Genomic DNA, 24,281 nt, shown 5'->3' on the forward strand with positions numbered 1-24,281 from the left:
ACTAACAATATTATGGAAGTATTTTCTTCTCTCGATAAATACGTATCTTTTCTAATCTTATAAAGTGGGGTACATGTTTAAGTAATCATAACCGTTGATCTTTGGCTCCTACCCCGAAAAACTACCCAGATGGAAGATACCATTGACCAATCTTTGGACATTTTTCTTTTACTGTACAACATCTCTTTTCAGCCGTCCATCTTTATGACGTCCATCTTTATGACATAAATAGAAAGGTTCATATTATTCTATTTATGTTTATCTCGACTCTCTTTCATGTATCATGCATGATTTGGCACAATAGATGAATGGGCTGAGTCAACGAGCCTTGGTTCCAGCTACCAGTGTGCACTGCGTCCCCCGGTTTATAAAAAAGCAGAAGAGTGGATGGCATATCCGATATTTCCGCAAAACAAAGGGGTAGCTTCGATCCATCTTCCTATTAGACAGGGCCGGGCGATGGAAAAGGATAGCGGTCTCCAGCAGTGAAAGCGCAGGTGGACTCCTCTACGACTGCTTCCATTTTAACAAAACAAAAAGAAAACAGAAGGCAGGAGAGAAACGAAAAGAAAGAAAGAGCACTTCTTGAACTGAGCGAGAGGGAGAGAGTTAGTTTCAGCGGATTCAACAAAAAGTTCTAGGTATTCTGCTGCATATCTTGAACTCGACATCGACAGGTATGTTCTCCTTCCCTGATACTTTTTTTTTTTGAACATTTCGATTTTCTGTATTCTCATCGAAATTCCGTCAGTTTCTCTTCGATCTGTTTCTTTTCAAGAATTCAAGGTTCGATCTCTCGTTTTCAGCCTGTTTCTCTGTTTTTTCTACACTTCGATTCGAATTTTCTCTGATGTTTATCTCGTAGCTGGAAAGTGGAACTGGAAGATGCCAGATTTCTGCAAGAAATCAATCTGAGTTCTTCCTTTCTAGCTCCCTTTGCTCTTCTCGATTTGTTTGATGCAATGAATGCGTGTTGTGTGTTGGCGGGAACTGAACTGTCTGCTTGTATGGAGAATTGCTTGATTTGAATTGCTCTGACTTTTTTCCCCCCTGTTATAAGATGATGTAGATTAACATTTCTCTTTACAATTTCGAAGTTTTGCAAATGGTTCGGAACTCTGGATTTCATATGCTTTGTGTGCATTTGTCCATGTAAATTTGTTTGATTGGATTTCTAATGATTTTCATACCGTTGAAAGCTTTGAGATAGTCTCTGATTGCATCAACGATTTTTTTTCTCTGATTTTTCAGTTTCTTGTTCATATATGGTGCGTGGAAGATTTTTACAAGTAATCGGAATCCTTAATCAACTGAGTAGTAGAGCGATTTGATGAACTTCAAAAGAATGCATACGTAAATTTGTGCTTATTATCCACGGTATATGATATACACCCTATTTTTGATGCGCATACATTCTTTTGTTTTTGTTTTTGTTTTTTTGTTTTTTTTTTTGTTTTGTTTTAAATGATAGAGCTTGGTTAGAAGTTATTTTTATCTAATATCCAGTGATTATCCTTCTTGCTTTCTAATCAAACAAGTACAGATATATTTAGGACTCTTATCCAAAATCATTCCTAACGTAGCAATAGAACTCTTATCTAACGAGTCTCTTAACATAGGTTGGACTCTATATAAGGATAAGCAAATCTAAGGGCATCACACCAAATAGAATCTATGTATAAAAAGATTGGGTGTAGATATTGGTTCTCGGTATCTAACTTATCCTTTTAACCTTGTTTACATTTTAAGCAGTAGTGTTCCACCCTGGTGGGACCTGCCCTCGTGTAATATGAATTTTCATCTGGTGGGTCCTGATTATGGATGGGCATGCCACCAAAATTTTTCTCAGAGGGACAACTTAACTATACTACTGGCAGCCTGAGAGTTTCTGGGGTATGGAATTTTCATGATGGGCCCCACTGATTGAACAGTTTGGTTCATGGAAAGATGGGGTCCACGTCCCACCTCTACCATTGCTGGGCAAGCAAAAGGCATTGATTTGTTTAGCCAAGCGTTTTTAATTTGCTCTTTACTCATGGCTGGGTAACGTAGATAGCTATGACGTGTTTCTTGGTTCTTTTGAGTGGTTAAGCCCATTGTAAATTGGTCTAACTGTCTATGCTTGGTGATTGCCTTTGTCATAATAAATTCTCTGTTCTCTGCTTTCAAATTCTTACTCTGACATCTTAGTTGGCGAATTTGTAGGTTTTTTCAGTGCTTCCATCAGATCGCATTGCTGTAGTATCCACCGGCTATGTTGATTTGCCAATTACATTCTTTATTTAATAGTTGGAGCTCTAGATGGTGGGACCATCAGCATTATCAGTGAGCAACATTCATAGCCTTCGGAAGCGTTTTTCTACTTGAAAACTTCTTATAGTCTTATATAAGAAAGATGGTTTGAAATTCAAGGAAGACATGTAAATTCATGCCAGGGGTCATGGTCAACTCCATTTTCTATACATAGATCAATGTTTACATGCCTCTTGACTGAATGGATGCAAAGGTTGCTGCAAAGTTCAATATAGACACAGTTGAAATAGTCAGTTCTCTGCTCACTTTAACTTTCTGGTGAATGGTGATGCATCCAGTGCTACACCATGTATACTTCTGTTGGCGCTTTCTATTTGGGCATCTTTTCATATCCATTATTCTTGTCAGTTTGGGGTATCACACAAGCAATGCCCTTGAATCCGAAGCACTGTTTCAGGGAAACTTTGGATCATTTCTGAGCAATGAGTATGAAAGTACTTTTCACTGTATTCAAAGGTCGGCTTTTTTATCCTCTTGGGAGAATTTGTGGTCTTGCGAGGATTTGAAAGGTGTTGGCTCATTGAACACAACCTGCCTGCTCAACTCTAGTCTGTGTTTGAAAGATGATCTGAACATATCTGGGTCAGGAAACCTCACAATATTGCCACATGTTTCTATTGCATGTCCTGTTAAAGGCTGTTCCATAAGCTTCAACTTATCTGGCATTGTTACAGTGGGCCGCTATGCCAGACTAATTGCAGGATCGATCATTGTTTATGCCACCAATCTAACTTTGGATGAACATTCCTCCATAAACACGACATCCTTAGGTGGACCGCCTCCTGCTCAGACCAGTGGAACACCAATCGGCTATGATGGAGCTGGTGGAGGGCATGGAGGACGAGGTGCTACCTGTCTCAGAAGCAATAAGACGAGTCTCTGGGGTGGGGATGTTTATGGCTGGTCCACTCTGTCTGAACCATGGAGTTACGGAAGCAAGGGGGGAAGCGCATTTGCTGATGAATCATTTGGGGGGAGTGGAGGAGGCCGTGTCATGCTTAAAGTTAAGGATATGCTCTATATAGATGGATCTGTGTGTGCAGAAGGAGGTGAAGGAGGGTTAAAAGGTGGAGGTGGGTCAGGTGGAAGTATCATTATTCTAGCAAAAAAGCTGTGAGTATGCCTGAAGTTGTATTGTTCAATTGTCTCTTTTGGTCTTTTGCTTTTTATATCATCAATGAAATTGATCCAAGTGGACCTATCTAACTGTAAACTAACTGCAATTATCGAGGAAGATGACAAAGCATTTAACAGTTCTTTACTTTAGTATTATGAATGTACCGATAGGGCCCATTTACACTTGGGCAGAATTGGTCGGATTGGGTAGGATCGGCCCTATTCTTTTCGTTTTGAGCAGTAGACAAGAGGAAGCCAATTGTAGAAGGCAGGCAGGCTTTTGACGTGTTTCCCCTTCAGGCCTGGACATTTTGGAGAAACCAAATGTCCCATCTTATTGGATTCAAATCCTTTCGGATGAAAAATCCTATAAGGTTGGCATTCTCCTCCATTTCAAACGTGCCCTCAATTAATTGTCATAAACTACCCTCGGGACTCATTTCTCAACATGTTGAGGTTCCTGCAGTGATAGGATTTAATTGGCAAAGATATTGCATCATGGAGCCATCATTTAGTCTCTGGTTGGTACTTAATGCAAGTCAGAAGTTGATGCAAATACCGGAAACTAAATGCCTATACTGATGTTTTTTGTAGAGCAATCTTGATGGTAACTCTTGTTTTCCTTGCCCTTCAGGCCTTTGGCATCATTGCTTGAAGAGACGTTTAGTATATGTTACGTAGAATACCATCACCTCATCAAGTGGATGCATGACTTCAACAAAGTGAATAATATTGACTGACTTCCCTGGTGTCATGTGTATGCCATAACGTATAATGCAGTCCTTAGAGTATCAATCTCTGGGTCAGCTGTCAAATCTTAGTGATTCCCTCTTTAGCCGACCTCAACTAGCTGGGATATGGCTTAGTTGATGATGATGCCTCCCTCTGCTGGAAAGATCAAACTTATTTTTGACAGCAGCAGCACACGAATACGAGTGATTGGGGGATAGGGATATTTCATTCAGAGGATGGATTCTTTCCCATCACACAGGAAGTCGAGTCAATGCATTGGGCATTTATTCGTGGCATTTTGTGTTAGATGGGAAATCCTCACTTTGTGGCAGTGGCACATGTGTCTTTCATGAGACTTTACTGTATTATTTCCTTAGGGATTCCTTTTCTTTGGAGTTAAATCTCCACAACAGTGGAAGTAGAGTCACTGCATGTGGGCTCCTATGTTTTACTCTCCTGTTCCTTTATTAGTGACATTATCTGTTCAGTTAGTAGGGGAATCCTCATACGCATTAGTGACAATATCTGTTGGGTTACTCTCCTATTTTCCAATTCACACAGACCTACATGCATACATGGACATGATTATGAAACACACCCAACTAAATACCTATCTTCCAAGTTCCAATTCACATACGTACATGCATACATGCACATGGTTACACAAAAAACACGCACACAATAATAAGACCACGCACCTACACCCCGAATGCTCATCGCTTTCTGGACCTTCATGATCTATTGTCTATTTGATTATAGCAGGAGTTGTGAATGCATCCAGTAACTGAAACAATTCCAAAAGAGAGCTGGATTTCCTGATGGCTCATACATGTCATATGTGATTTGTATATTTGTAAGAGCTTTGCTAGGCCTACATTCATGTGCAACAAAGCTTGTATATTTCTAAGAGCTTTGATGGTGTGGCACTATAGGTCCCCCAATCCAATCCATCCATTAGGTTGTTCTGACCTTATAGTTATACATGTCTTCCAAAAATAAAATCTAGTCCAATCAACATATGGGCCCCAATATTGGGAACAGGTGAGTGGGTTAGAAAACTTCAGCCAAATTTTTTCGGAGCTGTACATCTATTTTGCAAACTGTGGTCCACCTGACTAGTGGATCAACCTGATTCTTTGGGTAGGGCATTAATATAATGCCTATCTTTCTGATGGATGGATTGAATCGTGGACCTATTGTGCCATGCTGGCTCATGTGTGACGTGTACATGAGCTTTAATGCAAGCATGTGGGCTTAGCAAAGCTGACCACTTCATTCAATACAAGCCTTTTTTTTTTCCTAGAAGAATGAATCAGAACTTTGAATGCTCAGTAGCCTATTACTGCCGCTATAAAGTTGTAAAAATCTTCCAAATTCAATCTGCTTAGTACAGGAGTGATATAGAGTTGTTTGGTTGTTTATATCCAACATCTCCCAAAGAGGAAGTATATGCTACATCTGTAACATTATACATGGGTTTTCAGTTCTGAGAAGTGAGGCCCATGGTTTGGTAATTCATGCCATTGGGCTGTTGGGTCCCACCATGGATTGAGCATTCCTAGAAAATCTCCCAAATGGGAAGATCCCAGCAACCAATATTAGGATATTTTTTCAGTTGAAAGTGGACCATTCTTATATTCCCTTCATAGCTGTCTTATTCGTAAGACTACAAATCAAGGTGAAGATTGTCCTGCCGAGGAGATTATGGGCCCATCCATGGTGGAAAACATAGATCGATGCTGAACATGGGGCCCATTTTTTTGGATAGCAAACCTGTGTGCTGTGCAAAGATGCGCATCATAATTCCTCTCTAAAGTGCTTATGATATACTTTTTTTTTTTCACATGATTTTTGAAGTTTCACTTCGTGCTCAGTTATTATTATGTGTATATTTTTGGAGTTTGCCACTTTTCATTTTCCTTATTAATTGAAGTTTATGGAAAATACTTTCAATTTAATGAATTAGTTATTCAAGGACACAACGAGAATTTTATTTGGTAGAGAATATTAGAATCTTTGGAACTTGTATAAATTTGACGAGCACAGTTGATGCCACGTTATGTTTTTTTTTTTTTTTTTACTACTGTCCACTCTAATGTTCACATCACATTCAATGACTAGGAAAGGGACTGGTACCATCAGTGCTGCAGGTGGTAGAGGATGGGGTGGAGGTGGTGGTGGAAGAATATCAATGGCGTGTTACAGTGTACAAGAAGATGTGAAGGTCACAGTGCATGGTCTGTACTGACTGCATTTTTATATTTGACAATTGTTAGTAGAAGCAGCATTTAATCAAAAGTAATGATGCCATTTTTCTGTGATGTTAACTCATCCTCATTTACAATGAAAGATTATACTCTAGAATTGTTGAAATGGAGCTAATTTATGGTTCTTATCATAATTTGATTACACAGTCTCTGGAGCTGCATATATACACACACACACACACAACAAAATAGGGAGATATTGGAATCATGTCTAAAGCAAGATTTCCTCATTTGATTCTTTTACAAATTTGTGATAAATTATTTCTATTTGAGTTCTATAAGCAACATGTGGTTTTCTTTTTCTTTTTAAAGAAAAAATTCATCTCGTTGAGAGGTTGTTCTGAGCACAGGCTAGATTGGAAATATTTATGCAACAGAATTGCTGATACCCACTTTGTGTATCTTGTTAAACTTTGAAATGATGCATGGCGTTGGTCTTTTGGTTGTCTTTAATTTATGTAATTAAACAATATTTCACTGTGCAAATTGTTTGGTGCTTTTTTTTTTTAAATCTGCATAAATCTCCCTCAGGATTCAAAATCCATGCATCTGTAAGATGTAGCTTGGAGTTGATTTGGAGAATTGTCATAGCTCATGGAAGGGACAACAAATTCATTCCTAGTTTAGAAATGAAGCTTGCCTAATTTAATTTAAACACATCCCCACCATGAAGTGCTCTGTCACTTCTGCATATGACCTGATCCTCTGCTAACCACTGACATCATGATTCCAACATACTTGTTACTAGTAGCATTTTTTTTTTCTCACTTGTGTTGTGCTTCATATTAGACATCTTAAATGAACTTTCAGTTTCCTCTTCAGATTTGTTGTTTTGAATTATTAGAACTTTGTGAATGAAATTCACTCCATTTTTATTGTCTACGCTATGCAGTAGCCATTTGCAATTCATCACATGTCACCTTAACAAGATGGGGTGTCTATTGCTCACTGGTAGGGAACCCTAATTTGTATCAAGTTTTTACATGTGGGGTCCATGCTTCAGTGATCCAAGCCATTGATCTAATGACCCTTTGTCATGGATTGATCTTCGTCGTTGTTGTCATCATCATGATCACAGCTTTTGTTATCTGTGATGTCCAACATTAGTTTCTATGTACCTGATTTGTAAGTTAGTTCTTAGGGTTGTTAATGGGTACTTGAACCCGCAGGTACCCAGTGGACCTAACCGAATTTTAACGGGTCAGTGTCTCGTTTATTGGACGACCCGTTTAGAACTCGGGTTTGGTTTGGGTCCAACTACTTATATATATATATATATATATAAATATAAACCTAGCAAAAGAAATGAAGTCCCTGAGCCACACACATGTAAGGGAACCCGTTTACACCATGCATGTCTCAAACTGGTGTATATATGTGATATCTAATCCATCCTTTGGGTGGGCCCAACCATTTAAATGCTCTTGTTTGTCCGAACCCAACTTGAAACCTGATCCAAAGAGCCGATGGGTACTTGAAACCGATCTGATTTGGGTCTGGGTCTTCAAGATCTAGACCCAGACCCAGCAAGACCCAAACTTGGTTAACCCATGTATGGGTACTATAGGACCTGACTTGAATCCGACCTGCGTTGACAGCTCTATTAGATATGTTGGTTCATGAAAAATTAATGCACCATAAATAGAGTATGATGTCATATCTTTAATATTGGAATTCCATTTCATTTATATGTTTCTCTTAGCAGAAGCTTCAATTTATTGGCTTGACATACTGTTTTGTGCTAAGCAATGTAGCTGCTCATCTTTTGGCATATTCATTTTATGCATCATCTAGACAGTATTCTACCACATGAGAATTAAAAAATATTGTTGTTTCATAAAAACTTTCACTTCGGCAATGCTGGAACTTATGCTTTATTTTGTGTTGCATCAGGTGGTGAGAGCATTGGCTGTTCTGAGAATGCTGGTGCTGCAGGTACTGCCTTTGATGCCACACTGCTGAGTATTAGAGTAAGCAATGACAATGTTACCACAAGAACGGAGACTCCTTTGCTGGTTTTTCCTACAAGCCCAATTTGGTCAAATGTTTTTGTGGAGAGCAATGCGAAAGCTTTGGTTCCTTTGCTGTGGACCAGAGTGCAGGTCAAAATCTTGCTTCCCTTAACGGCTTCCTTCAGCTATTCCATGTGTAGATCAACATTTGCTTGCCTTTCAGAATACTATTATGAAATGGGTCCTGTGGACTTCTAAGTTATCTAAACTAATTTATTCGGTTTGTTCTGCACTTCTATCATACATGTCATGGTACTTGGTGTCACCTATGAGAAGTAATTATCTTCAGTGGGAAAATTTCTTGTACGATGCTCGGCAAGGCTGGTCGTTATGGGAGTCCTCTCTTGGGCTTTTGCATATGTCCTTCATATTCTTATGTGATTGCTTTCTTCTTAAGACCAAAATGCAGGAAAAACTCACTTCGCTGGTTAATTAATGCCTTCCTTTGTGAAGGCAACATGGCTAATCTGTCTTAATGATGTGCATTGTACAAATCTGCTCATAGGCCTCATGAAAAACATTTTTTTCCCACTTCAATACACATTTTGTCCCATAATTGTGAATAATCAAAATTCTCTGTTTGTGGAAAGTGAAAAATTACTCTAATACCTGTGTTACGGATAGTATTAATTTTTATTGTCTCTTTTGCATAATGATGGAAAACTAACCTTTTTAAGAACATGCATTGCTATATGTTTCATTTTATTATTTTGGAAAGATAACAGCAAATTCCATTAAAACAGGGCGCCGAGGAGGCGCACAACACTATTCAAAGGACAGGGGCTCCCCCCCCCCGCCCAAAAAAAAAAAAAAAAAACACCAAGAGGGCCATTCGGTAACCAAACCCCTCACTCTTAAAGCCACCCATCCCAAAGAGTTGCTCATATTTTGAAAGCAACTCCCATTTCTTTCTTCCCAAATCGCCCCAAAGGCCCGCCAATAAATACAACCACCAAATTCCTTTCAGCTCCTTCCCATCCTCCACACCGTTCCAAGTAGAGCTTGGAAAAGCCCAATAGACGTTTAACTTAGATAAGAAGTTATTCCTTAACTTGTTAGCAAACAAGCAATGAAGGAAAAGATTATCAACCGACTCAGGATTGGCCATGCACATCAAGCAAATGTTTGGAAGCACCATCCCTCGTTTCTAGAGATTATTTACTGTCAGCAGCCTTTCCCTTCCAACAAGCCAAGCGAAGGCCGCAACCTTCGGGGGAGCACTGTTGGACCACACAGTTCCTTGTGTATGGAGCATGCTATAAAATGAGCTTATGGAGAGCACCCAGATTTGCCCCTTTCGCCATATCATCCTATCCTTTTTCCCCACTAGCTGGGCAACTTAAGTTAATGTGATTTAGAAACAAGGCCAATTCCTTTATCTTGTCATCGGAAAGGAATGAGTGACATGAGGGAGACCACAAGAGAGTCACCGCACACCGAAAAACAGCGCGCTATCAAGACATTACGATCCACAAATATATGAGCAATTCTTGTGAAAAGCATTTGCAAGGGTTCCTCCCCAACTTACACATATTTTGAAAACTGAATATTCTCCCAATCCACAAGCACAAAACCTACCCCTTTGCTAAAGCAAGGTTTTATAGAAACAATCCCTTTCCAAATTGTTGAGGCCCTATACAAAGAGGAATCCTTAGTGTACCATCCACCTTCACTACAAACATATTTGCTAGTGACTATATCCCTTCAAAAAGCACCTTCCTTTGTCCCAATTTTCCAAAGCCACTCACCTAACAATGCCCTCTTTATCATTTTCAAATCTCTAATACCGACATCGCCTTCATCTTACCCTTTACACACCTCCCCCCAGCTTAGCAAATGAAATTATTTGTTCCTCTGCCCCTTGCCACAAGAAATCTCGCCTCAACTTTTTAAGTTTTGCTGAAACTGACTTCGTGCATCGAAATAATTACATAAAGTACACAAGCAAGTTTGATAAAGATGCTTCGATAAGAGTGATACGGCCCCCAAGCAATAGATACTGGTACTTCCACATTGCAAGCTTCCTTTCCACCCTTTCCACTACCACATCGCATAAATGTTTTGCTGGCTTTCCAATGCAAAGTGGCAAACCAAGGTAAGTGGAAGGAAACTCACTCCCCTCACAACGAAACAAAGAAGCCAACTCCAGAAGCTCCTCATGCAAGCAGACACACAACATCACACTCTTGGCAATATTGACCTTCAACCTCAACACATCTTTGAAACAATGGATGACCATCCTCAACTTTTCCACCGTAAGCGCATCTATGTTAAAGAATAAAAGCATATCATCAGTGAACTGAAGATGGGAAATTGGAGAGCTCAACATGAAAGTCGTGAAAAAGCCCAACTTCTTGCCCACATTCTAACATTTAACCAAGGGCTTCAGCCACAACCACCAAAAAAAAAAAAAAAAAACCAAGGGCTTCAGCTACCACCACAAAAAGAAGGGGAGAGAGGGGGTCTACTTGCCTTAACCTCCGTGAGCTTTGGAAGAGCCCTTTCGGCAACCCATTTAGCAAAACCAAGAATATGGTGAAATTAATACATTCCTTTACCCACCCCCTCCACTTCTCCCCACATCTCAATCATGTAGTCCAAGAAGCCCCACTTTACATGATCATAAGCCTTTTGGATATCTAATTTGCACACTTCTCCTAGCCCTTCCTTAAATCTGGAATCAATGCACTCATGGGATGTAAGTGCGCTGTCAAAAATTTGCCTGCCTTCAATAAAGGCCCCTTGAAAATTACACCCAACAACGACCCTTTGAACCTTGTACCTAGCAGTACTTTAACAAGGATTTTATAGATATTCCCAAGTAGACTAATGGACCAGTACTCTTTCAATTTTTTTTTGTTTTTTGTTTTTTGTTTTGTTTCCAACACCTTCAGAATTAATGCAATAAAAGAAACTCCTATTTCCCTTGAGAGCCTCCCCTGAGTGTAGAACTCTCTCATAAATTCTATAACAACTCTCTTAATACTCTCCTAGAAGATTTGGAAAAATTCTAATAGAAATCCATCCATCCCCAACGCTTTATCCCTATCCAAAGCATCCACAACTTTCTTGACCTCTTCATCGGAGAATGGCTTCTTTAGTGAATACACTTCCAACCTGGGCAAAGTATTGAATTGCAAGTTATTTAGAACATGCCACTTCCAATCTTTGTCCATGGGCAACTCCTTGTAGAATCGAACTATTGCATTGCACATTGTGGAGGAACCCGAGCAACTTATTGCATCTAGCCCGAGCGACTAGCTATACTATGGAAAAACCTTGTATTTCTATCTCCCTCTTTTAACCAAGTAGCTCGCGGTCTTTACTTCCATTTGATCTTCTCCTCTTGTAGGTGGTTCACATAATCCTTCCAAGCTTCGTCGGAGTCCATTTATCATCCTCTGATAGATCCATTTGCTCCGCTTTTGGATCAAATTAGTGAATCTGATTCAAAATTTCCTCGGTTTCAATGTACCTTCTACCTAGGACTTCCTTTTCAACTTCTGGCTTAACTTAAAACCTGCAAACCCCACCACCGAACCTGCGGAAGAGTTTTTGGTCATTGGGAAAGTTCGATGAAGATGGTTATAAATTTTATAGTAAAAAGAGTTGATTGGAAATTATAAAGGGAGCGATGGTGGTGGTGAAAGGAGAGTTAATGAGTCGTTTATATCATTTGATTGGATATATCGCGGTTAATGATGCTATCGTTGCTAATATTGTGACAAACTCTGCTACTATTTGGCACAAGCGGTTGGGCCACATGAGCAAGCGATGACTAAAGGTACTTCTTAATCGCAATTTACTTCCTAGTTTAAAGTCTATTAATTTAGATTTTTGTGGGGATTGCCTATTTGGAGAGCTTCATAGAGCTCGTTTTCCTTCATCCACTACCAAAAGTAAGGATATTTTAAATTTAATTCATTCTGATACTTAGGAAGCTCGAGTCGAATCCTTGGGAGGTTCGAAATACTCTGTTTTTTATTGACGATTTCTTTAGAAAAGTATGAGTTTACATGTTAAAAAGGAAAATTGATGCTTTTACTTTAAAAAAAATAAATTATCAAGTTTAATGTATTGGTTGAAAATCAAAAGGGAAAGAAAATTAAGTGCCTGAGAAATGATAACGTTGGAGAATACACCTCGAAAGAATTTAATGATTTTTGTAGTGAGCATGACATTGAGAGACACTACATGGTCCCTGGTATTCCACAATAAAATGGAGGTGTAGAATGTATGAATCGCACGTTTATAGATCGTACTAGGAGTACACTGAGTTCTGCTAGGCTCGAGTAGTGTTTTTGGGCGGAATATGTTAATACGACTTGTTACTTGGTAAAGCGTTCACCCACAACTGCACTAGATTGTAAGATCTCTGAAGAGAAATGTTCCGAAAAACCTGTTTATTATTCATTTATTTGCAGTTTTAGCTGTGACGCTTATTTGTGGATTCCCAAAGAGCATATGACTAAGCATGATGAGAGGTCCAGAAAGTGTTTTTTTTTTTTGTTATGCAGATGGAATAAAAGGGTATAGATTGTGGGACCATACTGGCCGCAAGTTAGTGATTAGCCGAGATGTGGTTTTTAATGAAGATTCGTTGTAAAAAGGCATAGAATTGTCGAGATCAGAGTCGTGAGAGATAATTGAATTGGAATCTTTAAACGATGTTCAAAATCGGTCCATTGATTCAAAAGGTCAACAAGTTGATGAAGAGCATGCAGATGAGATACATGATGGGGACATCAAAGGACCTACTCGGGTGTACCAGAGATGGAGACGACTACCGACATCAGTGTAGCTTTCTTTATGGGTGGGAAACGAGTTCTAGATGAGGCCCACCAGGCCATTTTGAAGAATCCACATGCATTGGATATGCATCAGGAAGATCCCACTTTGGGATGATGCATGTGAGTTGCTTAGGAGACCATTTTAGTCATATGATTTTTATTTCGTGTCAATCCGACCGTTGGATCTTGTTGATCAGGCCATCGGGCCACCAAATCTTCCTAATCTGGGCCTCTTGGACTATAATCTTGCTTTCTTTATGTTTTTTAATTTTTAATTTTTAGGATTTATTTAATAGTTGAGATTGATAATAAATGTTTTAGTTTTCTTATTTTGGATGATGGGTCACTTGAGTGAGTGGCATAGTTGTAATTATACTGAATTTTAATTCCGAATTTTTAATTATAAAACCACATGAGGAGTGGAGGTTCAACTCTAGTGGTGTTATTGAGAAGAAAGAAAAAAAGAGAGAAGCTCTCTTGTGTGAAGGAATTTTCCTGATTGCGTTTTAGGGTTTGTGAGAAACCCTCCATTCCAATTGAATTGTGGAAGGGTAGAAGCTTGTTTGGTGGTGGATTCCTCAAGGTACATCCTTTCTCATCATCTTTTTTGAAAGGTATTCATTTTCTTACATCTTTTCCTTTTCATTACAGCCTTCTAAACTCTAGATCATTTGAATCCTTAAAAACCCTATTCTTAAATTTCCATCCATTAATCCAAAATCCTAATCAAAATATGAATTTTTTTATTTTTATTTTTGTGAAACTTTTCCAAAACCAGAATTTTGCTTGCATCATTATCTATCCACGTGGTTATTGGCTTGTTGCACTACCCACACTAGATTGGGAGTTCCTACTTCCAAGTGGGCCACTCTTGAACTATTTTTTATTTTCATGCACTGCGTATATGAAAACCTGGGATCTTCATGTCATAAATCTGAATGTCTGAATCTATTGTGAGGATATGCTTGATTTTATATGTTGATTGCTAAAATTAATGTGTAATTGATCTCCCATCTTGCATCCTAGGATAGTTTCCATTATCTTGCATCATACTAGGTGCTGGAACTCAAAACTGACCGAGGTCGACCAAAGAGAGCTAAAAAACCTTATGTTTGGCTCAAGGATTATGTTACAACTTACGCTTGCATGACAAAAGAGCACGAGCCTTGTTCGTACCGAGAGACATGTGAATATGTGTATGTTAGTCAATGGAGAGTGTCCATGGAGGAGGAGATGAAAGCGCTACATAACAATAAGACTTGCGAATTAGTTAAATTACACAAAGGATGAAAGGCCATTGGTTGTATATGAGTTTACAAGCTGAAAAAAGGATACTAAAGGGAATGCTGAAAGATACAAAACCCGATTAGTAGTAAAAAGATATGCTAAAAAATCAGTTATTGACTTTAATGAAACTCTCTCTAGTTGTCCGTTTGAGTACTATTCGTATTATGTAGGGCTGAAAGTCGGGCGGGTTGGTGCTCAACCCTAACCCAACCCAAGGTTTCGACACCTCAATCCTAACCCAACCCAACCCAATCTCGGGTAGGGAATTCTCAACCCAAGCCCAACCCAAGCGGGCTCTGTCGGGTTGATCGGGTGTGTACGTTCTAATATTTTCATTATTACATTAGTTTATTATATTTCAATATAGGACTTATTTTTTGTATCTATGATTTTATTGATTATATATGTGACTATTCATTATAAAGAACTTCATTTTTTCCTTAAAAAAACAAGCTAAAATATAGGACTACTCCTTTAAAAGTCATGTAGCATAGCACGCAATCTATTTGGGAGAGAGAAATCCGGCATATCTTGTTAGCTTGAATCCTTGGAAATGACGTGAACAAATGAGACTTGACATCACTAGTGTGCCTTCGACACAAATGATCCACACTCAATTATAATTTATAAGTAACTAATATATTGATCGGGTTCAGGTTGGGTCGGGCAACCCGAGACCTCAACCCGAGCCCAACCCAAGTTTCATCGGGTTGATGTTTGTATAGCCCAAGCTTGAGATCGGACCCGATATTCCTGCCCAAGCCCAACCCAATGGTGGGTCGGTCACGGGTCGGTCGGGTTGAACCCACCCAACTTTCATCCCTAGTCTTGTGTTAAGTATAGTAGCCGTGCTTGACTTGGAGCTTGAGTAGTTGGATGTAAAAATTGCTTTTCTGAACTAAAATCTTGATGAAGAAATTTATATGACTCAACCTGAAGGCTTTACCGAAGAAAACAAGAATAAACTCGTTTGTCGGATGAACAGATCGCTTTACGGTTTAAAGCAGGCGCCAATGTGTTGGTATAAGCGATTTGATTCCTTCATTGTGAGCTTGGGATTTCAGAGATGTGAGGCAGACCATTATGCCTATGTTCGTTGCTATGGTGATGGTGGCTTTATTATCTTGTCATTATATGTGGATGACATGTCAGTTGTAGGTACTAGTAGAGATACTATTGCAACATTAGAAGCTCGTTTGGCCAGGAAATTTTATATGAAGGATTTGGGTGTCGTTAATCGGATTCTTGGGATGATCGTACTTAGAGATGGGAAGAACAGGAAAGTCCGGATAACCCAAAAACGTTATGTTGAAAGAGATCTACACCACTTCAACATGTAAAATTCTAACCCAGTCAGTACTCCATTCCCTATTGGTTGCAAGATGTGTTCATATTAGCATCCTAAGACTGAAGTAGAGAAGGCAAATGTCTCAAGCACCATATTCATCGACGTTAGGGTGTGCTCTAGACCAGACATTGCGCAAGCAGTGGGAGTAGTTAGTAAATACATGACAAACCTGTGGAGAGATCATTGAATTGCTGTGAAGTGGATCATTCGTTACTTGAAGGGTACTTCTGAGGCGGCTATTTGTTGTAGCGGCCAAAATTTAGAGTTAGTTGTATTTATGGATGCAAATTATGCGGAAGATCGTGATAAAAGAAGATTTACCACAAGTTATATTTTCTCTTTGGCCAGTAGTGCGGTTAGTTGGATGTCGGGATTACAGTCAATGGTGGCCTTGTCTACTATAGAGGTAGAGTACATGTCAACTACATACGTATGCAAGGAAGCTATTCGGTTGAAGAGGTTGCTAGAAGAATTAAAATTCAAGCAGAAAGTGGTGGTGATTCATTGTGATAGTTAGAGCGCGTTATGCCCGGCTAAGAATACGGTCTTTTTATGCTCGGACCGAGCACATTGATGTTCAATATCACTTTGTTTGTGATGTGGTGGAAGACGACCATATCTCATTGTGGAAGATTCACACTGACGACAATGTACCAGATATGCTAACGAAGCCTATCTCAAGGGAGAAGTTTGTCTGGTGCAAGACTTCTCTTGGGCTTATTGTTATCTAGCGATTAGCGACGTTTGGGTAACTGTTATTGGGAGTGTTTTTAATACTATTGGAGAAACTAGTCTTCAAGTGGGAGAATGTTATGGTGGTGGATGAGATGATGTCTCCCTCTCTCATACGCCCCTCTCTTTCTCATCCCTCCTGTGTATGTACAGTTGTATGTACAATTGTATGTATGTACGGATGAAGCCTAGTCTCTTATGTCTTTGCACATGCTCTCTCACGTGGTGTGGTCTATATAAGGAGATGCACAAGTAAAGAAATGTAATTTTAGGGTATTCGTCTTCCGGTGTATTCTTTGGTGTGGAATTCCTTGTACGAGTGGTAGAGAGGTAAACTTTGTATTTCTGTTTCTCTTGTTTCTAGTGAAAAATAAAGCTCTGTATTGTTGCCCCTTGGAGTAAGCATATTGTTGAACCATTTAAATCCTTGTGCCTTTGTCTCTTGTTTTGGTTTGACCCTTTCTTTTGTGTTTTAGTCTCGCTTACATTGATCACGTGCGGCCGCTTTTCCACAACACTGTCAATCCCCTTGCTTCATCACCACCACATCCCGAAACAAAACCCCTGCTCTAGCTACCCTTCCCCCATTCCCCCAATCCCCATGCCAACAATCCCGACCACCTTCCTATCCCCCAACCCCATGTTCCCACCCTTCTTCAAAGCCTTGCTTGCAATCTATTGGTTTATGAAATCGGGCCTATTCCTAGCTCTCTAGACTAATAGCTTTAAACCTTTTAATCTTCTTCCGTTAAGAGTTTTCATCACGCCCTTCACCTTTGCTGCATTTTCTACCTGAACAAATGCGAAACCCCTCATCTCGCTAGATCCTTTCCTCCTTGAGATAACTACGTCTACTACAGCTGCAAAGCTCACGAAGATGCACTTGAAATTAAGCTCTGTCCATCCTTTAGGAAGTTCTTGATGGACAGGGTCTCTAGAATAGGGCTTAATTGCACCATCGCTTTCTTCCTGGCTGCCTAATCCTTCTTGCCCAACTGCTTCTATACTTCATCAAGCGCCTCGTCTCTCGACCCATCTCCAACAAACCCCCTTGGCAATGATCCCCCCTACCCCCTCAAATCAATCGGTTACTTCCCTTTTGCTACTACTTCCTTAATGTGCTGATCCTTGCCCCTAATCCTCGACTTGCTTCGCCATTCCCCTATGCTTTGCGGATGCCTGAAGTTCCGCCTCACCTCTAGCACCTCCCTTCGGATTGATTCACCTCTACTAACATCACTCCCCTGAATATAGACCTTCTCTCTGACTTCCCATCTTTGAGACTTGCTCCTCCCCTGCCCTCTTGACTGCCCATGTGAGTCATCTCTGATCCTACCTTGTTTTACACTGATCTCGCGACCGCCTTTGTTGACTACCTCAATACAAAAAAAAGAGTGTCACATAAACCTCTAGATACTATCATACCACGAAACTACATGTTGGTCCTCAACATTAAATCCAAAGAGTTAAAATATATCAGAACATATAAAACATTAATGAAAAATTTTAAAGCTTACATTCCTTCAAGCATTTTGGACCTCGTCTTCACTTTCATTCTCCTCATACTCTTCAACATCGAAACTGCTACCGCCCAAAACTGGATGCAACCAATCTTACGTACATATCAGTGCTTCAACTGTATTCGAGGCGAGTGAGCTTCGATACTTGCTAACTACCCTGTTCCCGGTGCTAAAAGCTAATTTCGATGCCACGGTCGAAATTGGAATTGATAAAATGTCTCGTGCCATCACTGAAAGTCTAGGGTATTCACGAGCTATCGACTTCCACCACTGCAAAACATCGAAATCATCTTCTTGTAGCCTTATGATTGGCTCCTTTAGATACTTCTCCACTTCGGATTCAGTTTTATTCGTCACTGTTTCTTCTTCGTCTAAAAAAGACAAAGTCACGAAGTTGCTTGCCCGCAGTAGAAGAACTACTCATAGTTTGAGAAGTACCTACTGCACTTGATGTTTCTGCCGAATTATCAACATATGAAGCGAACAACTCTTCAATTGCAGCATTAATAATGGCGGTCTCCACTGAAACTCTTTCGGAATTGGAATAAAATGATCTGAAAACAAATCTAACCATTGTCATCTTGTATCGTGGATCCATGACAACTGCAGTGGCCATTAACAAGTGACATTCAACCTAATACTTATCAAATTTCATCTGCATTCCTAAAGCCATCACTTGTAACAAATCCAGACCATCAGCGGTACACTTTTTTAGCTCGTCTATAATGAAAATAATTTCAGGAAGAAATTGATTTGCCACATGATACTTATTTCCTGAAAAAAATTGTGTAATCGTAAAAAACTTTGAGAAACTGATAAACATCTTCAGCTTTCTTCCAGTCTTCATCACTTGCCACGTATGTGTACATTTTATCACGCGTCGCAAGTTCAGTGAATGAAACTTTAAATTCTAAAGCCGTATCCAACATTTCATAAGTTGAATTCTAGCGCATGCAGACATCTAACTTTAACTGCTGTTTAGATTTCAAATCCAAACGTTGGATTATATCATTCCACATACTCAGTCTTGAAGGTGACCCCCTTATATATTTAATGCTATCTCGTATGTTGGCAATCGTTGAATCAATTGCTTTCAGCCCTTCTTGCACAATCAAGTTGAGTATGTGAGCACAACATCTAACTTGGAATATTTTACCTGCGAAGAATAAATTTCTGGCAGCCTTGAACTGAGTACGTAAGAAATAAATTGAAGTATTATTGGAAGAGGCATTTTCTAAAGTAATTGAAGAAATTTTCTTTTCAATGCCCCTCTCAACAAGATAGTTGTAAATGCAGTCGGACAGTACCACACCAGTATAAGGAACGTAGCAGAAATTTAAAATCCTCTTTTGTAGTTTCCAATCCGTATCAACGAAGTGTGTGGTCAATGACATATATTCCTTTCTTTGATTCGAGGCCGTCCACATATTTGAAGTCAAACTTATTCTGGATACAGATGCTAGAAGAGCTTTCAAGTTAGCTTTCTCAATAGCATACATTTTCATGCACTCTCTTTTCACAATAATACGAAAGCCTTCTCACATTTGGGATTAAGAAATTTGCAATATTCCATGAAAACTTTGCTTTCTGCCATGCTAAATGGCTTCTCATTAACTATCATTAACCTCGCAAACCACTCTTTCAGTTTTTCCGGATCATACTTATACGTTGAGAGTGTAGATTGAGAGTCATCATCTTCAGAAATGGTAAATGAAAGCAGTTGCTGGATTCCACCCTTCAATGTTCTTGGTTTCTTCACACATTTATCAAGATGTCTCTGAACCAGAATGCTTGCTATAAAGAGTTTTACAAAACTTGCATCTAATCTTGACTAAACCATCTGATTGCATGATCTCATCAAAAGATTCCCATATCGCTGATCTTTTTTTCTCTTTCACCGAACCTGAAGCTGTTTCAACCTTGTTTTCTAATTTGTCTCCCTCCACAACAAAAAGAGATGTGATTGACGCACCAGGGCCAGGAGTACTTGGGTTTTCTTCACTAGTCATCTAAAAATCAAAAGATAACAACGGTATAGTAATATTAGGACTTTTATAGGTTGAAGTAATCAGTCAATCACATTTATATGTATATATAAATATATAATATAAACATTATCGGGCCCCTCCATAAACTGTAAGACACAAGTGTCTCAAATAGCCCCTTAATAAATAAATCCACCGGGATACATACATATACGTAACTATAAATTGTCCATAATTGTTTCAAATTTTGTTTACTAATAATTGTCTCTAAATATCTCATTCTTACTTGTCTTTATCTAGATGTGCTAATTGTCTCTATCCCATTCGGTAACATACCATGTATTATCCCCATACAATTTACATGCGAGCCGAAATTTTGACAGCACCTCCCTATATTCTCCAAATATATGTAAAATTCAATACTAATTAGTTGCCACACCCACATGTAATCCATTACACATGTAATGAAAACCAACTAGTAAAGAACCACATATCTAGAGAAAATATAGGGAAACACTACTGAAATTCCAACTACATGTAAATTAAATGATGACAACCTAAGTACATGGTATGGTACCGAACTGTCCAAAATAGGATAATTTAGGAATCCATAAAGAACAAGTATTTTCAGTGGAATGATTGTACTTGTTTGATATAAATTCTTAAACGGGGGGTATATTGCTAAACCACTAGGTGACTTAAATATTAATTAACAACATCAGATGACAAATAATCATGAGCATCAATATTTAAAGAACAAATATCAAAATATATAAGAAACAATTTATCCATACAACTAGAAGTCTACAAGTAAAAAATTTAAGAACAAATAAGAAAATGCATTTATGGTAGGCAAGTTAAGTTAGAGCATTATAGTAGGAAAGTTAAGTCAATGTATTTACTCCATACAAGTACAACTACGGTTCTACAAGACTACAACTAAAAAACTTAATACATCAAAGTTAAGTTTTAATATTCTCCTTATCCTATTCTAGATCAGATCTATAATTTTCGTCGTCCAAGCTCGGGCTGGTGGTATCCTCTCCAATATGCTCATTAACCTCCCCTGAATTAGAAGGTGGGGAGACTGTTTCACCATGCTCTTGTATAGATTCAATTAATTTTATGAGCTGATCTATATGGAATACCCAAGATCTTGTAGAATGAGGCGAGTTTGGAAATAAACTTTGATGGCTTCTTGTGTATTGAGCTCGGTCTTGCTTCTGTGTCATGTTGTCGAGGAGCACATCGTTGATATCTTGATGCATCTGCCTCTTCCTTGCTTAACTTCATGGTTATTTGTAATTACTCTTCTTCCAGTCTTCCTTGCCTCTTCACCCTCTCTGTTTCAGAATCTTCGTTGATTAGAATGGGTCCGTTATGGTATATCTTATGGCTAGTTGTATTCGGTGTGGGGGAGGGGGTAGAAAGCTTTTTGTTGGAGTTTACAAGAGCTTGGTATAAAAATCGTACCTCCTCTGATGCTTTAGGACGTGGTTTTGCATCTCCCCCCCGACCTGATAAGTATAGTCTAAGCCGATTTGTTTTGTTAACAAATCTGGCCCCACACAAATTACATTAGATTTTCATTCTTCTAGAGTTTGGGGAGTACACTTGGGATCCATTATCCCAAATATCAGTGGATGGATCATCTGGAGACATTGCTGCACACTATTTAGAATATTGTTAATTTGTTATAACTTATAATTCATAAACAAATATTGGTGTGAAGTGTTCGACTCAACCCCGCTCCCGACCCAAACCCCGACCACATAGCCACCATCGCCCAACTCGACCCAACCCTTAACCCAACTCAACATAGCGCCCAACGACCCCAACCCGACACAACCCAGCCCCCACCTTGACGACCCAAACCCCAACCCAACTCAAGCCAGCGGGCCAATGCCCAACCCATCCCAAACCAACACCCAACCTGACTCAAACTAGCACCCAACCCGACCCAACCCAGCCCCCCCACTCGACCCAAACCCCAACTCGACTCAACCCAGTGGGTCAATGCACAACTCGACCCAACCTAGCCCCCCCAACCTGACCCCAACCCCAACCCAACCCAACCCAACCCATCGCCCAACCTAACCCAATCATATTCAAAAATAAAAATTAAAAAAATCTACAATAAATCTACAATCATATATTTATTATACTAATATAAATAAATAAAAAAGTAATAATCTACCTTTGTTTGTGGTGGCCGAATGGGCTGACAGTGATTGCTGAGCGGGCCAAGTCGGGATTGGGCGCGGGTTGGCTCGGGGAGATCGGGACAATGAGAGAAAGAGAGAGATAGAGAGGGGCAGAGACAGTCTCTGGCCGGCGGAGACGGCGACCGGTGGGCAGCGGCGTGCAGCGTGCTGGGTGAGGCCGTGTGGGCAGCAGTGTGCTGGACTGCTGGGTGGGGTAAGGGAAAGAAAGAGAGGGAAGGTAGGGTTTCTTTTAAACTTTTAACCTTTTTTTTTTTAAAATAAATTTTAAGTATATTTTATATATATATATATATATATATATATATATATTATATACATATAATATAAAAAATCTTAAAAATATTACTCGAGTTGAGTCGAGCTTCGAGTTCGAGTCGAGTTGAAATGCACCATGCTCGAACTCGGCTCGAACTCAACTCGAGCTTTAGAAATTGAGCTTGACTCGCCCCGAGTTGGCCTTTCAACCCGAGTCAATCCAAACTGACTTGAGCGAGCTTTTCGAGCTAGCTCGACTTGTGTACAACCCTACTAACTACTTATATATAATTTGAAGATTTTCCTATATAAATTTGTTATCTTTCTCTTTCATACATCATCTTTATTTTGTACATGTATAACCATACGACACATCCGTCACCACTAACACCACCACCACCACCACCATCATTAGCTTTCTCCTAACAATTAGTGGTAATTTATTTATTGGTGGAAAGTTTTATAATTGGCCACAAAACATCAACATTCCACTTTTACTTGGAATTTGGAACCACCAAGGTATAGGCTCACCAAATGTTGATTGAGTGCCTTCAATCTAGTGCAAAAAAGGCACACTAGGAAATTGGTAGAATTGTTCAATGAAACTTCAGAGATTGTTGAAAAAGACATCAATACACACTTAGAAATCAAAACATCACAAAAAAAGTGCAAATAATAGGTTTCCTTTGTATGATGTCCTAATATATGCGTTGTCTAACTGAACTGATGCATGTATATTTTGAGTCTATTCACATAATTTATAAATATAAGAAGACGTATGAAAAAACAAGAAATATATTCAAAGGTAAAAGAAGTAGAAAACTAGAAATATACTTGTGAATAATCTGTGGCTATGATTCGGACCCACATAGAGCTGCGCAGTGGCTCAAAATCATCATCTCCATCTCGATGGGGCTGGGCATAGTATTGCTGTTCCACAAACTGACAATACCATGCCCAGGTCATAATATGATGATACTAGTGAAGATACTCTCTCATATAACGTTGTTACTCATCCTCTCCAATTTGAGAAAATTTGGAAATTTTTGATTGTTTCCCCAATTTTCCACAAGTTGGGCTATCTTCTCCCAAATTCCAAAATTACAGTGTATATGATGATGACTTCATCAAATACTCCTAAATACTCTAAAATGGGGGCCAACTGACCGCTAATTGAAGTGGGATTTTGAAAAAATATTTTTTAACAATTTTAATTAAAATAATTTATTTCAATTTTTTTCCAAATTACCAAAATCACTAGATCGGGTTACATACATATTTGATTTTGTGTTTGGACGCAACGATTACAATCGATTTGAAAGAAATTGGAAATTTCAGTTTTTCCCAATTTTCTGCAACTCGGCCCATCTCCCCCAAATCTCGAAATCGAAGCTCCAAATCCATAATTTTTTCATGTAAAACATGAAGAATCATGGATTCGTAACCATTTTACACTATTTTAGCATGATTTACAATAAAAAAAAGATCGAAAAATTGAAAATGCTCATCGGATCGAATTGGTGGGATATATCGGCATTACCTGTGTGTTTCATATCACACGGGTGGGATGCAAGATACATTGTGGGATATATCGGCCTACTTCCTTGATACTAAAAACATTGCCAACAATATGCCCATATAGTATAGCGTTCAAATATATGATCATCATCATTTAAGCCTTATACCAAGTAATTGGGAT

The 24,281-nt window shown here is 39.1% G+C and overlaps 1 protein-coding gene across 9 annotated transcripts in view; it reads left to right on the forward strand.

Moving 5' to 3' along the window:
* Window positions 1-471: 471 nt before the first annotated feature.
* LOC131233017 (uncharacterized) overlaps window positions 472-24,281 on the forward strand; it is a 55,364-nt gene continuing 31,554 nt past the window's right edge. For 2 of the 9 annotated variants that reach the window (XM_058229571.1, XM_058229579.1), the window contains exons 1-4: window positions 472-677; window positions 2,206-3,426; window positions 6,283-6,398; window positions 8,322-8,530. In XM_058229571.1, the coding sequence (XP_058085554.1) occupies window positions 2,576-3,426; window positions 6,283-6,398; window positions 8,322-8,530 (1,176 nt within the window). In that variant the 5' untranslated portion in view covers window positions 472-677; window positions 2,206-2,575. Of the gene's footprint in view, window positions 678-1,251; window positions 1,378-2,205; window positions 3,427-6,282; window positions 6,399-8,321; window positions 8,531-24,281 lie in introns of all 9 variants that reach the window. The other 7 variants (XM_058229575.1, XM_058229577.1, XM_058229572.1 and 4 more) reach the window with 6 other exon arrangements.

The sequence above is a fragment of the Magnolia sinica genome, chromosome 18 (assembly GCF_029962835.1).
Source record: "Magnolia sinica isolate HGM2019 chromosome 18, MsV1, whole genome shotgun sequence".
Lineage (NCBI taxonomy): Eukaryota > Viridiplantae > Streptophyta > Magnoliopsida > Magnoliales > Magnoliaceae > Magnolia > Magnolia sinica.